General features: G+C 44.1%; 1 protein-coding gene across 4 annotated transcripts in view; it reads right to left on the reverse strand.

Annotated features, from left to right (window-relative positions):
- Nucleotides 1-18020, reverse strand: part of BEND5 (BEN domain containing 5) — a 48975-nt gene that overhangs the window by 19071 nt on the left and 11884 nt on the right. For 2 of the 4 annotated variants that reach the window (XM_008057387.2, XM_021711987.1), the window contains 2 exons: nt 13586-13719; nt 11404-11788 (listed from right to left, as the gene is read on the reverse strand). In XM_008057387.2, coding sequence (XP_008055578.1) covers nt 11404-11788; nt 13586-13719 — 519 coding nt within the window. Of the gene's footprint in view, nt 1-11403; nt 11871-13585; nt 13720-18020 lie in introns of all 4 variants that reach the window. The other 2 variants (XM_021711988.1, XM_021711989.1) reach the window with 2 other exon arrangements.

An 18020-nucleotide genomic window follows, 5' to 3' on the forward strand; every position in this document is an offset into this window, starting at 1 on the left:
CTTCCATGGAGAGAAACCTTTTAGTTGGGTAAAGGAAACTTTTAAAAAAGTACAAAAGGTAGAACTTGTCTTTTCATTCAATCATTCATGAACCCATTTCACCACACAATCCCTGACTGCATATCAAGATTTAGGTTCTGTAAGAGGCACTGGGGACCCAGAGATAAATAAAGTATGTCCCAGTTCTGGGGAAGTTCAGAATTTAACATGAGAACACTATTACGTTGCATACAAATAGCTGTGATTTGATAGATAAGCAATGGATTTAGTGCTAGAAAACCTGGTACAAATCCTGGTTCTATTACTTTACTTTACCTCTTTAAGACCCAGGGGCTTTTTTCCTAAAGTGGGACTCACGGCACAGAGAAGAGTCTTTGTGTCTGATGGAGCAGCAAATAGATTAAGCTATACTATTTTCTATCCCTATTTTAATGTATATTGGACTAATGCTGTTCTTTCTTCTTTTTTAAAATGCAAATATATGTGTAGCTGATGATGCTGTTCTTTCTGATTAACCCAAACATCAATATCACAAACATCAATGCTTGTGTTACTTCCAGGAGGTTTAGAAATCACTTATTTCTTCAAACATATATGTGTTTGGACACTAAATGTTATTTCTGATTTCTGCTTCAATAGAAAGGTTAATAATATGAGCTTTTTTAAAAAATGAAGAACAATCACCCCATGTGGGAAGGCATCTGCCACCTCACCTATTGTTGTACCAGTGTATTTGCTTCTTAGTCCCATTATGCTTCCAGTGAGGGCGGAGAAAAATCTGGTCTCACACCTCTAGTGAGAGTCTGTTAAGCACCTACTAAGGACCACCCCCGAGTTAGGTGGCACAGAATGCTTTACAGTCTAGCAACGGAAAGAGATAGGCAGCAGACCATTACTACCATATGGCAGACGAGGGTTAGGACAAAGACTTTGGAACAGAAGAAAAGAAGAGATTCTACATCTGGAGAAGACTAAGAAGCCTTCAGAAGGACGGCCCCACATCTCTGTGCTGGGGCTTGGCGGATGAACAGGAGCTTGTTGCGTGTAAGGCCTTAAGGTAGAGTAGGTATCTACATATGGTGGAGCAGCATAAACAAAACACAGGCTCTCGGACTGTCCACAAAGTGGGCAGTGAGATGATCTGCACAGATCTGGGGGGGGAAGAGATCACTCCTGGCTAAGTGATCCTGGAAGGCTTCAGAAAAAAAGATGTGATCACTGGGTGCGGTGGCTCAAGTCTGTAATCCCAGCACTTTGGGAGGCCCAGGCAAGAGGACTGCTTGAGACCAGGGGTTCGAGACTAGCCTGGGCAACTTGGTGAAACCTCATCTCTACAATAAATCAAAAAATTAGCCAGGCATGGTAGCACACATCTGTGGTTCCAGCTACTTGGAAGGCTGGGGTGGAAGGATCACCTGAGACCAGCAGGTCGAGGCTGCAGTGGCTATGAGTGTGCCACTACACTCTAGCCTGGGTGACAGAGTGAGATTCCAACTCAAAAAATAAAAAATGTGATCTCTGACTGGGGCTTTGATGGGTGAATGAGGTAGTGCATGATGGAAGGTGAGGAAGTGGTCACGCAGGTGCTCTTCAGGTCCTTCTCCCTTACCCTTTCCATTTCCTGAGTGCCTTCTGTGAGTGAGGCAGCGGCAGGCTTTGCTGGGCAGATGTAGGAATGAAACATTTTAGTATGAGTCCTGGGTTAGGCGAGACCCCGGCTTCTCACATGGATACCTCCACAGTGGGTCTGCTCCCTCAGGGAATCTCAACCACAGAGCTGCAGAGCTGGGATGGATCCAAGAAGGCCCTCTCCAAGGGCAGAAGCCCACCCAGCAAAAGAGAGGTGGCAGAAGCAGGCCCAGGCTCCCAGCCTTGGGGGTCAAGATTTTCCTCCCCACTTTGAGGAATATAGATGCCCATTTCAAATGACATACTTGGGAAGGAAAAGTGACTGACACCTACCAAATATCTTCTTTGTTAAATCTCTTTCATCAAAAGTATTTCTGTAGCACTTTTCACACCACTGTCATGTGATTATTTGTTTAGCATCTCCCTGACTAGAAGGCAAATGTTGTGGAGATAAGTAGTTTTGTTCACTCCTATATCCCCAGGACCCACCACCATGTCCCTGGCACATATTGAGCACTCTAATGGAACATGTTGACTGAAATAAGTTAATCCTCCTGGCGCTCCTACAAAATTGGTCTTATTATTTCTGTATAGGCTCAGAGAGGTAATGTAATTTGCCAAAAGTCACACCAGTGGCAAGTGCTCAAAGTCAGGGTTGTCAGATTCTAAGGAAGTGCTCTTTCCTACCCTCCACCTCCTCAGCTAACTACACTTTCCAGAGCTTGTCACCTAATGCTCATTCTGTGGGACCCTCAGCTCATCTCTGACTTTTCCTGACCTTCCTAGGGTGTCTGTGAAGAGCTCCACAATCATGAGGGGGGTGGTGGAAGTGGGGTGGGGTGTCACCAGAATTCATCTCACCTCTAGGAGCTCTGAATCTATCCTCTGCCCGCTGGTGGCAGGGAAGACGGGATGGTTCTTCATCTGTGGTTCTTCCACTTCCCTCCAGCCCAACTATCTGGGCCAGACAGCATCTAAATGGCAGGATATGTGCAGAACACCCTGCTAGAGAAGGACTGAAGGCCTGCACTGCACTCAACCCATGTAAAATGAACCCACATTTGCTGGGCTGGGGGGGCTAAGGAGTTGTGGTGGGAATAAGTGGGGGTACACAGCACAGGGGCTGCTCGTAGGTTCCTGAGGGTCTGCTGTGGGCACAGTGAGTACCTGAGTTTTGAGGAGGCAGAGTTCAAACACGTGGCTAATGTCCTCCCACCAAATCAGTCCATGACCCTGACCTTGGTTGATGCTTCCTTCAGACTATAAGCCCATTCAGAGTGGGAGCCAAATAGGATTCATCTTTGCTAAGTGGCTGTTGATTGATTTTCCTGGCTCAGAGGAAAACATCAACTTAGAGGTTGAGGAACTGTACCCCTGGTCACTCAGAGGGTAGGAGCCACCATGAACCACCTACAGGAGGGGTTGAGCCAGCCTACCTCTTCTCTCTTACCTCTACAGCCTTATCTCTTCCTCCTACTCATCCCTTTACCATGCTGCCCAGTCAGAAACTACTTTTAGTTCCTTGAATAAGCCAGTTTCTCTTACAATTCCAAATCTCTGTTCAGGTTCTTCTGTTGCTGAAATAGTTGCTTAATTTGGGGCCTCCTCCAGCCATCCACAGCACTCTTGCCTGAGCCCTGTAAGGATCCCTCTTTTGTATCCTTTTGTATCCTTTCCTAACACCCTGAGAGCCCAGGACAAAAGCAAGCCTCACTCTGCATTCCAAATGTCTGCTGATGAGACTGGGACTTCTTTAAGACAATAGTAGAGGCTTAACAATTTGATTTCCCTGTGCCCAGTACAGGACCTGGAACAGAGGAAGAATCCAATAAATGGTTCCTGCACAAAAACATTTCCTTGCAGTCAGAGCCATCTGGATGGCCTGCACTGAAAGGCAGAGAGTGAGCTTCCTGTTTTTAGGAGAATGTTATGGGAGGTGGGTAATTGCTTGGAAGGAAGACTCCAGAAGGCTTCCTGCCCTGTGTAGGAGGTTGGACTCGGTGAAAACCGGGGTTCTTTACAGGACTAAGCCCTGGCACTCTAAGAATTACCTCCCAAATTCAGAAAGCACCTGAATAGCAAGGGAGTAGCAAGGGAGACTCCCTCCCTCCCTCCCTTCCTTCCTTCCTTCCTTCCTTCCTTCCTTCCTTCCTTCCTTCCTTCCTTCCTTCCTTCCTCCCTCCATCCCTCCCTCCCTTCCCTCCTTCCTTCTTTCCTTCCATCCAACCATCCATCCATGTCAGCTGAACACCAACCTTCTATTCTCCATATATTGTTTCCACATGGCATAGACAAGTCTTTTCCCCTCTCTGAGACTCAGTTTTGCAATATACAAGATGGGGGGAGGAAAGGTTGAATTGGGTTCTCTCCAAAGGTATAATTTCTATGAGAACTCTGGGAATTTTCTGGTGGGCATCTTAAGGTCATGCAGTCTGGTAAGGCTGAAACTATGAAGAAATGGTGGGTTTGGAGCTTTTAAATGAAGCAGAAAACTTTCATCTAACAGCTCAGGGTCCTGAAGTCCCAGATCCCAATGAAGGTCTAATGAAGGTCTAATCAGGAGGGAGGGCAGAGAGACAGTGCTGCAGAGACAGTGCGGCTGAGAGACTCTGCGATCAGATTGCCTGATACATGGAAAAGCAAGAGGAGCCTCAGTTTGAAGCCTGATTCTACCATTTCCTGGGTGTGTGGCCTCAGATAAGTCACTTCTCTGAGCCTGTTTCCTCAACTAATGATCTTATCCACTGCTTAAGTTGTTTTATGTATAAAAAGTATTTAGTGTCTGGCCCAAAGCAGGTGTTCCTAGAGGCCAGGCTTCGCCTGTAATGAACCATTTTCCACCTCTGTTTCCTGACTGGCAAATCCAGTAGAAAACAAGCCTGTCACATGGCAATATGGAAGGCAAAACCCCACTCAATGGAGAAGCACATTCCTATTCTAACAATAGGGAAAAGCCCAGCAGTTTCCTCTGGATATTCTAGATCCCTAAGCAGTTAGCAAAGGGACAGCCCAGAGCTGGCCCTCAGTCCCATCCCCACAGCCCCAGGACAATGGACTCTAAAGAGAAAGGGGAAGAAGGGCCCTAAATTGCTCAGCCGCTCTGAAATAAACTTTTACAATAACCTGGGATGAACTGTGGCTCATTCTGATTTGGGGCACAGTGCAAAAAAGTCTTCCAAAGTGAAAGATGACCAATAGTTTTTAGATAAACAATTCCTGTTCTTACTACTAAATCTCTTTCTGCCTTGCAATAAGACTATAAGAATAGTCCAAGTTGAGGCGTGGGGCACAACAGTTTTTGGCACCATGCCACCACTAACTCTGAGGCCGGAAGTAGACTGTGGGCCTCCTGGGCCTTACCTCTACAAGGAGGATACGAAAACCTGGCTGGACAAAATGTCTCTTGCTCACCCTCTTCAGCCCTCTCTCAAAGCCCAACTTTTTTTTTTTTTGTACTCCCACTCACTGCTGAGAATGAGCTGAGGGCTGAAAGAGATGAGAAAGAGTTCTGAGATAAACAATCCCCAAGAGGAGAGCCCTGGCAAATAGAAAAATCAAGCCACAATTGGTGATGTCTGAAAAAATTCAGGGGATCAAAAGGGGTGGTTGAGAATTAGAGATGGAAGATAGAATTCTACCCAGGAAAAGTCGAGGGGTTGTGGGGTGGAAAGAGCTCTATAAGCTACAGATCAGTGGATCTGAAATCAAATCTAGGCATAGTTGCAAAATGGACTATTCAACTACAATTTCTGAAGACTTACAAGGGGAAGTAGAAAATCTCCAGGAATTATCAGGGGTTGACCAACGATTAGGACACACCAGACAAGCACATCTGTTTTTTACTGTAAGACAATGAGTCCCCATGATGTGCTGCCAACCCCTGTACACACACCATCTCATGCACATCCTCAAATGATCCCATACCTTAACAGAGGACCCACTGGGTACTTACTGCATGCCAGCCTCTTGGTCAACCTCTTTACTGTATTTGCTCATTAAGTCCTCTTAAAAACCATAGTGGTTCGTATTACCACAGACTCTATTTTATAGATGAGGAAACTAAGGCCCCAGAAGTTAAGTAACTTGTCCAAGGTAACAAAATTAGAACACGGAAGAGCTAGGGTTGAATACCCCAGTATTTCTTTCTGACCTCAGAGTTTATGCAGGCTCTTAATCACTGAGCTGACTCACCTGCCTGCACGTGAGATATTTAAGATATCTGTTTTACAGAGGAGAAAACAGAGACTAAAAAGGGTTAAAACATTTGATTGAAGTTATACAGGTAATAAATTAAGAGTGCTGAGATTCAAACCCAAGTACTCTCTGCTGTCAAAGCCCAGGTTGACTCCAGTTTGGGGAAAACCAGCATGAAGCATTTGGCTGACATTAGTTGCCTTTTCTAAGGCACCATCAGAGACCCAGGCTTAAAGAAACCAGCTTAGACCACAAAGGATTTTAAAGATCAAAGTTGGTATTTTAACGGACCTTGGACAGAACACAAGGCACAACCCCAGAGGGTTACAGAGGTGTTAGCAATCCAGCTCTAAAGAACCGAAACAGATATGCAGGCCACAATGGCTCTCTCCTTTTTCAAAACTTTCATTTGGCTTATGATCTAGCCAACAGGGACATTATCTCTTCTTTTTGCATTCTCCTCTCTCAAATGGAGATAATTCTTACCTGGCCTTGCAATGAGACTACTGGAATAGTCCAATGAGATAATAATGTTAGGGTGCTTTGAAACCAGTAAAATGCCATGCACACGTGAACTGTTGTTATTATTTTATTTATCTGTGCCTATTCTGGTCAGAATTCATCGTTTCTGCCTACATTCCTGGAAAAAAACGTGAAATTTAAAACCATCACCTGCCTCCCTCCTGCACTTACAGCACTGATTTTATTCTGCCTGGAGTCATGCTGTGTACGTGTTTGTGCTTCCTGTTAGACTTGTGTGCATCCTGAAGGGAAGGATCACATCTACTCCTCTTTATAGTCCTCATAGAGCCCTTAGAGTCTTACTTGAACTAATGATACCTGAGTCATACTAAAACGAATTACACTATCTAAGGGGTACTCACAGTGTTACTAACTGAGAAGGAGACCTAAGCCTTGGTCTTTGCCTTCTGAGCATAGGGACTCGAGGTGAGGAGAGACTGAGAGAGACCCAAGAGCTCACTCCATTTTCATACCTGGGAGTTTACCCTTCCCACTGGATCTCTATTGTTCTGCTTCCTCTCATCCCCTTACGATTCTCTGTGGCTGCCAACGCCCAGTTTAAAAACACTACTCTAGCCCATTTGTGAATTGGATAAGAAAAGAGAATCTGTCTTGTCCCAGCACCCAACCCAGTCCTGGCATAAAGCATACTCTCAATAAATGTTTGTTGAACAAAAGAAATAATGAATGAATGAATATGCACACATCTGTACCTTGTAAATTAGAATGTCTTCATGCTTTTCACATCCTTGGCATTTACTTTTTGAGGGTGAAGGTAAGCAGAAGAGGGGTAAAAAAGGAAAAAGGGACTGGCATTTATTGAACACTTACAATATGCTGATCACATGGCTTCCTTACCAGCAGAAGGGGTTGTTTCTCATGCTAAGATCATAGAAAAGCAAAGTTCTGATTTACAAAGAGAGAAGATGTCCCTTTCTAGGGGGAGATGGGGACAAAGGAGTCATTCCCATGTTGACCATAAGGAAGTGTAACATTTAAAGAACACCATGTGGGTGAGGCTCCAGAGAGAGGCACACAGGACCTACTAGGTGTTAGGAGACCTTGGGGAATAAGCCTGTGATACTTTCTAGGCTGGTTTCCTCATCAGCAAAATGAGGGCAACAGTCTAGAATCTCTCTAAGTTCTTTCTCAACTCCAGGTCTCCATGTTGTAGAGAAGCTTTCTTGTTAAATCCACCGGTTTTTTTTTTTTGTATTTGTGTGTGTGTGTGTGTGTCTGTGTAATGAATGAAAGAAGAGTGAATAAATGCACAAATAAAGAAGCGAACAGTCCAGCGAAGCCTCTGAAACATCCTCTTACACTGTCTTGCTGCTATTCCCTCCTTCTGCATGTGACTTTACCTCTGCTCCCAACCTCCACAAGGTGAGGAGGCTAGGGCACTGTTCTCCATTGCTTTTCATCTGCTGCTTGCAGGACCCCATTGCCCAGGCAAATAAACAATGATTCTTCCAAGAAAGTAGATTTCTTTTTAAAACTGAGCACCTCCTGACCTGTTGGCCTCCCTGGTCTCTGAATTTGCCTATTACGGTGTGAAAGATCCATCACTCAACCTGAACAAAAGTCCCTGAGAGAAGGTCCCTGGCTGAGGTGGGCAAGTAAAATTATTCAAGGCCAGACCCAAGGAGTGGACAGTGGTAAAGTCCAGACCTTCCATCAACCCCAGGTCAGGATGTGCTCTCTAGAGGTCATATGAAACTGACAGTCAGATAAGGATCTCTCACTTACTTCCTGGCTGTTCTCTGCCTTGTTTCTTGGTCGTGCTTATAGATCAGCAGATATTACGACAGGGGGATATCTTCCCAGACTCACTGAGAGAGAGATCCACCTTCAGATGCTAGCCCCTCCCCCAGAACTCATACTCTGGATGTTAATTACATGTTGACCTCCATTACTACCCTCTCCCTATGTCCCAATGTCTTAGTCTTCCTTGTATCTCCAAAAGTTCCTAGGCTCTGAAAGTGTATAGTCAATGCCAGCTGACTGAATAAAAAAATGAACAGACCATATATAACTCCTTTTGTTTTCCGTAATATAAGAGAATTTTGAGAAGCAGAGAAGTTAGTTAAGTTGCCCAAGGTCATCCAGTCAATTACTTACTGTTTGGGGGAGTCTGAGTTAAAAGTTAAAGTGAACCCTGTCTTCACTAAATGATGTGGAACAGCACCGAACAGTAATCATGCATCAACAGAGCATCAGGCAATACGCTGTATGTCAAAAGACTGTAAGGAGGATATCATCATTCCCATTTTACAGATGAGAACACTGAGGCTCAGATCGGTAGGTGCTCTCTGCCTGGACTGCTCCTCACTCTCCCCACCTATTCACACCTGCTTGGATTAAAAAAAATATATATCCTCAGGCTTCAGCTTAGAAGTCATTTCCTTCAGAAAGCCTTTCTTTCTTAGTCCCTTAAAATGTGTTGGCTGCCCTTCCTTTGCTGTCCTAGTCTTCTCTGCTTTTGTCCCTGTTTTGGCTCTTATGTACTATGCTGTCATTGGTTGTTTCAAAATGTCTCCTTTATCAAACTTTGAGCTCTAGAGAACATAGGGCAAGGGCTGTATCACATATATAATGAATTCTCCCCCATAGGCAAAACACCTGGCACATAGAAGGAGACCAGTAAGTATTTGTGGAAGAAAATAAGGTCAGAGGAAAGAAGGGAAGAAAGGGAGAAAAGAAGGTTCCCAAAACCACAGAGTTGGGAAGTAGGGAAGCTGGAATTTAAATCCAAGTCTGCTGGGTTCCAAAGATTATATTATTTCCATGAAAGCATGCAACCCCCTCTTAAGGGTACAGATACTTTTATTGCATTTTTGTGGATTTGAACTTGGCACATTTCCATTCTCCAATGAACATGTGATAACCAATAGATCCTAAGTTATCACAGGGTAGGGATAATGGGTATGATTTTCCAGGATGCCTGTAGCCCCTGCAAGCACAGGGCAGGTGCTCCATGCATACTTGTAGCTTGAGCTGCTTTATGTTGAGTCCTTCCCACTGTGATGATGATAGTGATTCAGATCAGGAAAGAGCTAGCCACTGGCCCATGGGATGGCCTTCAAGGCCTGTGAGATGGGAGAACTGGGAAGATCAAGATACTGCAACTATAGTTGGGCTCAAGTTTGTTTAAGTGTTTCAGGACTAACAGAGGCATATGGTAAATAAAATGCAGAATGTCTTATTACCCAGAGGCTTAGAAGTGATTTCTGGAGTTTAAACTCAGTTCACAACCATGAAAAACAGGTAGTTTCCCTGGGAGTTAAAATAATGGTGTGAAGCATTTTTGTTGTTGATATACTTTGCCACCCCCAACCCCAAGAAGTTGACAAAAGGCATAGCATACAGAACACATTGAAAAGAAAAATTACTCACTTGAAGATCAGGAAACATTGCTTTTTCTCTCTGAAAATACAAATTATCTCCCCATCCCCTACCCTCACCCCAACGCCAATACAGCTTTTACAAACTTTACATTTATGGTTTCTCATTGAGATTTTATTTTAATAAAGAACTTTAATAACTTTTGAAATTGCAAATCATATGTGACTTTTAGTGTCCCTGTGAACCTCTACAGGCTGTAATTTGAGATAACGGCCAAGGCAATGGTGGAGTTGGGGAGAAGGAAAACGACTAGCCCTTGTACTAGGTGACTGGTTTGAGACAGAGCTCTGCCTCTGCCCCACAAGTGACTCTGGGAAGTCCAGCCTAGTTTCCTTTTCTATGACAAGGGCATGAAAAGGCCCATCTGCTGACTCTTTGGGCCATCTAAGCTCTACTGAGAAACTACCTTGGGGACATACATACTTTAATAAGGAAAAGCATATTTGTCTAAACAAATAAAGAAGAATGAAGCTTTACATTTATTATCTAGATAATGGAAACCTTCCTTATTGAGTGCAAAATTTTATCTAATCAAACTCTGGGATAAAATCTGTGTTTCTAGACTAGATTACTCCCCTTTTCAAGCAAAGCATATTGACTCAGGATTATTAATGATTGTCCCCAGGAGCTACATAGACTATGAACTTGTGTTACACTAAATTCCTCAATACTGACAGGCCTCTGTTCTTTACAATTCTGGATTTTTATGTTCTGAAAGCGTTCTTCTGTCTTTTCCTCTTTGGTAAGCAGTCATTTCTCCCTGTTGTTGAGGTTGCTGCCTTTTTGTTTTCTTCTGATTCCTACTTCTAAACCACTGTAGATGAGAAAAACCTAAAAACGTGGTTACTTAAAATTGGGTGCAATATAAGAGCCTATTTAGTTCTTCTATGAGAAACCAATAGAGTTTTATACATCTTTATATTCACCTTCCTAAGGTCATGTGCCTCCCTGCTCAAAAGCTTTTTAATGACCCCATTCCTAGTAAAACAATTCCAGACAGCTCAGGCTGGTAAAATTTTGAAGGCCTTCCATCATCTGTCCTCCAAGCACATTTGCAGTATTCCTTTTTAGTATGTTCCAGGTGGTTTCCCATATATGAGTGCCGCCTTCAGCCTTCTCTTGCACCTTAAAACATTGTCCTCCCTTCACAGCCTAGTTCTAGGCCCACTTCTTTCCTGAAGTCTCTCCATATCCTCAGTTACAAAGAACTCTCCCCCCACAAAAAAGCCATGAATACTCATTATTTTATCAGCAACCTCATTTGACACATTTGTCACTTTCTGACTAATACATGTTCTTAGGATCATGTCTCTTTGCCATCCTGAAACCTCCTTGGAGAGGTTCACTACAATCCTTGGTACTACCTTGTGCTGAATGAATGCATAAATGAGCAGCGACAAATATTTTGTCAGTTCTTATTCTCTGAGCCACGTTCCCTGATGTTCCCATAGCTGAGGATGCTGCAAACATAAGCTCCTATCAGATTCACCATGAGAGGGGGGTGACTCTTTCTTGGGGTAACTGCTGGGCCAAGTGTCTGTCCTTCCCTAGCCTCAGGGTCACCCGGACTGCCTCTTCCCCTTGCTTTCTTGGAAGAGGAGCTGCGCAAAGCGTTCCACCCATGTGGAGTGGTAGGTGGCCTGCTGGGGCACTCACCGCTGCCAAGTCGCAGGAGCAGCACGTCCTGGAGTCTCCGGTTAAGGTCGCGGAGCTCCTTCATTTCGGACACAAGTGCCCCATACTCCTTGAGCTTCTTGGCCTGTTGCACCAGCTGCCTCCGAGTCCGCTCCAGCTCCTGCTGGAGGTGGCGCATCTCCTCCTGCTGCTGCTGGTAATTGCGCAGCAGCTCCTCGTACAGAGCCCGGGGCACAACGGCATCCTCCAGACTGTCCATGTCCTCTGTGCCCGGTGAGGCCTCCACAAAGACCTCTTCCGAACACGTGCTGTGGCCCAGGCTCAGGCCGTTCTGCTTCTCTAGCCGGGCCACCACTGCCTCGATGCTCTTGTGTGCCACTTCGCTCGGCTTCCGCCCCTCAGGTCTCTGTGTAGGACAACGAGAATCAGTTCAGGCAAGGGCAGCTGGGACTTTCTTGGACTGCGGCTCAATATTTCGCCAGACAATCCTAAAATCACAGAACCACAGAACATAAGTGCTTGGAGAAAGCTGTGCAGACACTTAGACAAAGCCCTGCATTTTAAAAATGGGGAAACAGAGGCCCAGAGTGGGGAAGAGTCTTGGACAAAGTCACACAGTCAGTTGGTGGCAGAACCAAGACACTAATACCACAACCATCCTTCCCAACTACACAGCCCCCCAGCCCACCCATATTGCCTAGGCAGTGGCTTGCTCAGGGGGGTGCTCAATATGTATCTGTGGAGAATAAGGGAGAAATCAGGCCAGGCCAACCCATTTCAGGGGCGTCACACTCAAATTCTCTTCAACAACAAAAACATAAAATACCTCCCCCCTCCGAGAAAAGACACCCCACCATGAACCTTTTTTGTCAAGAATGCTTTAATTGGAAAGGATGTTAAAACTTTACTCTAATCCAGGGCGGAAATCATTTCTTTTTTTCTGTTTCTCCTCTGCCTACTCACTCAGAACTGGCACTCAGCTGGGGCTTGATAAGTGTTTACTCAACTGAAAACTTCAAACAATGCCAGCACTTTTAGTTTAACTTGCTCATTTTACAGGTGAGGAAACTGAGGCTCAGAGAGGAAAAGGACTATACTCAGGGTCACATGGTGAGTTATACACAGAGCCAGAACCAGAATTTGGAACCCAATTTCCAACACAAGCTTCCTTCCCCCACATCTGCCAGCCTCTCCCTCAGCAGACAGTAGATACAGACAGGAAAGTTCATTTAGAAGAGATTTATCTGAGGAAGGTCCAGCTCAAGTGGATAAAGCTGAGGGGCAGTGGGAATTACAGACCAACTGAATTCTTCACCCAGGACAAGAGAGTTAGGAGCTCTCCTGACTGGGGGCAACTGTGGGAAGTGCAGACAACTGAGAATACAATATTCCAGACAACTCTCACTAAACTTCAGGAAATTCAGGGAAAGTAAAATGAAACCCAACCAAGCTATGACTCTGAGATTGAGTTACATGACAAAATCCTAAGTTGTTTTATCTGCTGGGATAAGGTGCTGCTAGTGTAGATGAACTTAGCCAAAATTGCAATGATCACAAGAATGTCCTTGACCTTGTGTCCAAAATCAGACCATGGTCAATGCAGTAGGTATCCTTCTTCTTTCTCTCCCCACCCTCCTTCTTCTGGGGTACCCACTGCACAGAAAAAAAGTGGCTAGCTTTTCAGCAGGTTTACAAAGTAAAGGCTAAAGGAGATCAACTGGGGTAAGGAAATGTAACCTCATGCAAAAGTTTTTGACCTAACAAGGGTCCCACAAATCCCTTCTGTGAACCTTGCTTACTTCCCAATGAGTCTACTCTGGCTGCTTGGGGCAATCTGATAGTGACTGGCTCTAGATTACTGCACACAAACAGTTGCTTAACATTCCTGGGGCCCAGCAGTGACCTCTCCAGGGCTATGGGCCAGGGTGAAACATCGTTCCAAACCTCCAACAGCAATGACACTGCACAGACTATGCAAAAAGGACCGAGCTTGGTGGTACAGCATGAATCAGGGTTTCCTGGAAAGTTGGCCAGCAAGGCAAATGCACACTAGTTGTCCCAAGCCTCTCCTAGTCCCCGAAACATCATGGCCTGATAGCAGGTGACATTTACATGAGGAGAAGAGGCCAGACCGCAATTCTCTAACTATGAGCAATCTGAAAATGCTCCTGTACACTTCCAAAAAAAGAAAAGGTTTTGTTACCTTGATGTGTCTAAGCTGTAAATCTTCTTCCCCATAATCTTTAACCTCCCCATCTTCTTCTAGATGATTAAGAGAAAGTTTGGGGATTTTTATTTTCTTCTGCATCACACTGTTTTCAAGGTCAGATTTGTCTTCTAAAATGCACAGCAAAAGAACAAGGTTCATTATAAGTCAAAATGAGTCATTATGAGTTCAAAATGCCCAAAACCTCAAAAGCTAGAAAATAACTGAGGCCAGACCAGTTAAAAATGAAAAGCAAACAAACTCAAGGCCTGTTCCCTCCTGCATGCAGGGATCCTAATAACAGCAGAGCAGATCAAACTCGAGGATCAAGGGTGTTTGCTAAAAGCACTGCCATACAAAGTGTTGAAACAGCATCCAATGAATTTGCTTAGGGGTTTCTTTAAATACATTTTAAAGGGTGGCCTTTTATGGAATTCTAGAATCTTGGAACTGGAATAGCCCTTAGACTGCTCTCTGGTCTGAACTTAACTGGCACATGAATCCCTCAATAACTGAGATCTTTATAAGCCAAGTGTCTTCCCAGAAGAACTTGGTGGGTTTCTGTTAGCTTAGGTACCAATAAGTATAAAAGGGAATAGCCTAAGCTGTAAGGGCAGGGACCTCCCCATAGCCCTGATACAAAGCAGACTGAAATAAGGTGGAAAAGGGAAGAGTAACATTTATTGCCTTTTTACTGGTATCGAATCACAGAATGTCACAGTTTGAAGGACCTTGGTGACAAAATGGTTCAATTCTCTCGTTTTACAAATGAGGAAATGCAAATCCAGAAGACAGAAAGCCTTGCCCACTGTTTGAGTCTGAGGAAGAGTCAGAAGTGGGAAACAGGCCTCTGGTTCCTCACACTTTTTGTGAACTCACACTGAAATGCACTACAAACTGTAGAGTGCTACACAGATACAAAGAGGTATTATTTATCCTTACTTTCTGATTATTAAGCTCTACCCTCAGATAACCCAATAGAGTCTTTGTTTTTTTGTTTTTTTCCTGCACAGATTTCAAACTGTACTTCTTAGATCTGTCACTGCAGATATCAAAAGTAAAAGTTCAAACAGCGGGCTCCAGAGCTAGAAATTTGAACCCGCTCTGGAACTGGCCTCTTGTGGTAAAATACTTTGTGTTCTGGGCTTGCATTGAGACTTTGGGAATTACTGTTTCCTATATTCCTCAAAGGTTCCCACTGCTATTTCCTAAGTGCCTTTCTAGAATGTTGCCCAATGCTGGATGTAGCACATGGCCAGATAGCTGGTTAAATCCAGTCTCCAAGGGTCTTTATGTGTGAGTGTGTGTGTGTGCGTGTGCGTGTTTGCATGCATGTAGATGTTAAGTATGCTCATACACTTCTCCCAGGCTAGTCTTCTCACAGCTTGTTAGTAAAACTAAGAAGGCTGCTTATAAGTGCATAACCATCCTAGAATGTACTTAAATGCTAAATCTTCCTAAATGGTCTTAGGAATGGAGCCTCTACCAGTCAGAGGTGGGACTCCAGAATCAGAAAGACCTGAGTATGAACCTTAGCTTTACTATGACAGGATGAGGAGAGGTGGGCAAGGGATTTAGTCTCCAAGCTCAGTTTTCTCCTTGATAATGGGAGCTGGGATGACAGCAATAATTCACACAACTCACCGAATGGCACCTGGTACACACCTGGCACTCAATGGATGCTATCAATATGCTCTGAATCATTTTATTCCCTGAAGCATACAGTGAATAAAGATTTAATTTTAAAAATAAAGACATTATTTAAGCAGGGTAAGAAGCAACATAAAGAAACTGCCCAGGAAAAAAAGAGGTCGTCTTTGTTGACAACACCTACTGGTGAAAATGAATGCTGAGCAGAGGAGCAATCCTTGGGTTCTATTTTCACAATGGCTTGTTCTTGTTCTCTCCATGTTTATAAAATACATACAATGGGTTAGGCATGAGCAACAGTAGGGACTTCGGTTTTTCTAAAAGAGCAACAGTTTCCCTCCTACAAATCATTGTTGACTCTTTCTAAGCCAAAAAGCTGCTAAAATGTAAAACCTAGAGAAAGTGTTTCAAATGAAATTATCCTGAAAGGGGGTGTGTGTGTGTGTGTGTGTGTGTTGTGTGTGCACGCGCGTGCGCATGCGTGTATGTGTATACACATAGGAAAAAAAACACAAAAAGAGAAAGAGAGAATGAGAAGACGGTATTAGGACTTCTGAATGTGCTATACAGCAAAGTTCCTGAGCTAGTCTTCAGTTTGACAAGTTCAAGGGAAAAGTTTGACATGCAGCCACCAAACTGGAAATGACAAGCTATGCTTTGCCTCTTTGGGCTGAAACTCTGTAGTTCAGGATCATGCTGGTGTGGAGAGAATCAATCATTCAGACTCACAAAACTAGGTAATATTTGAATGGAGAATGATCTTCAAATGGTCTCATTCAACCCTTTCAAAATGCAGATGAGAAAAATGAGGTTCTAAGTGGTAAAGTTTGTGCATCCATCCATGCAACAATCAAGCCCAGAAACAAAGGAAGGGAAGTTCAGACAGGGTCCCCATCCTGGACAGCTCAATGTTGTGCAGGGTCACAGAAATCAGTGTCATAACACGATTGTAGGAGAACCCAGACCACATCATCCAGATCCACAGGCTTTCTTCTTATGCCTCAGGTTAACATTTGCTGAGAACTTACCCTGCAGGATCTAGGCTGGGCCTTGGCAACATAGATGAATTAATACTCCGTTGGGGATATAAGCTAAAAACTCATGAAAAGAAGACCTAAGTCATCTGAGACCCCTGAGTTTGAACAAGGGAGAAGTCACTACTATGGGATTTCAGGAGAAAGGGAGATAACTTTGGTCAGTATAACCATGGAAGGCTTTTGAGAGGAAGTAGCATTTGAGCTAGACTCTTTACTTGCTGGGTGATCTTGAGTAAGTTACTTTATTTTACTGGGCCTATTTCATTTGTGACTTGAAGTAAATAACTCCTACTCACATAGCCAGAATGCTGTGAAGATGATCTATTCTGTATGTTAAGAACTTAAGCAGAGTAAATGGCCCTTTAACATTGGTACGCATATCAGCATAGCCATTTAAGGGTTATGAGAATCTGAACCACAAAAGAGAGGGGAAGGGCAGAAGCCAAAGGAGGAAGGCTGGGAAAATATTTAGACTGGAATGGTTATGGAAAAGATATTTCAGTATTTATAGGTATGAGAGAGAGGTGAGGAAGGAAGAGAAGGTGGTTGGGGCTAGATAACAAATGGCCTTGAATGCCAAGTTATGAGGAGCTAAGGTTTAGTTTGCAGATGTAGAAAAGACTAGGAGTCAAACTACCTGGATTCCAAGTCCAGCTCTGCCACTTCATAGGTATGAGAAGTCAGGGAAGCTGCTATCTCATTGAGTATCATTTTCCACTGTCTGTAGAAATGAAGACATAACTACCTCAAGTGGGATGAAATCAGCTCAGCAAATGTGACTTGAAAACCAGAGAGCTCTGTACAGACCAGCATACAGTAGATGGCAAAGCTGAGCAGGTACTGCCTCCTGGCTTGGGAGCAGAGCAGTCTTGCTTCACGAAGATGGGTCCTGCCTAACTGCCTGACCTGTGATGGGTGACCCTCTTCACCTGAAGCTCCACCTTCTTCTACCTGCTATACCCAAGGCTCCATGCTCTTCCATCTAATTGGAACATTCCCTTCCTTCCTCAGAGTGCTTGACAGACTCTGTTCAGCTTCCACTCACCTCCTCCTTCCTCCTCAAAGGACCCATGTCACATTGTACACACCTTCATTGTAGTGTATTATCTTACCATGTTGCAATTATCTGCTTTGAGGTCTACCTTACCCACTGGAGTATTAATAACCTCAGGGCAGGGCCCATATCATAGAACTATCCCACAGAGACTCATCAAACAAAACTGTTTAATGAAAGAATAATAAAAAGAGGCTACACCAATAAGCATATAAAAAGACGTTCAACATCACCACTCATTAGGGAAATGCAAGTCAAAACTATGACAGCCCACGTTATACTCATCATAGAATGGCTATAATTTTAAAAAGAAAAAGGAAAATAACAAGTGTTGGGGAGGACATCAAGATATGGGAACCCTCATGCCTTCCTGGTGGGATGTAAAACAGGGCAGCCATTGTGAAACACAGTATGGCAATTCCTCAAAAAGTTAAACACAGAATTACCATATGACCAAGAAGTTCCTCTTCTAGGTGTATACTTAGGAGAGATGAAAACAAACATCCACACAAAAACTTATGCATAGCCGGGCTCGGTGGCTCAGCCTGTAATCCCGCGCCTTTGGGAGGCTGAGCTGAGTGGACTGCCTGAGCCCGCGGGTTCAAGACCCGCCTGGGTAGCGAGATCTCAACTCTACAATAAATCAAAAAATCAGCCGGGCGTGGTAGCGCATGCCTGTAATTCTGGCTAC

The sequence above is a fragment of the Carlito syrichta genome, unplaced genomic scaffold (genome assembly GCF_000164805.1).
Source record: "Carlito syrichta isolate Samal-C Ts95f unplaced genomic scaffold, Tarsius_syrichta-2.0.1 Scaffold302986, whole genome shotgun sequence".
NCBI lineage: Eukaryota > Metazoa > Chordata > Mammalia > Primates > Tarsiidae > Carlito > Carlito syrichta.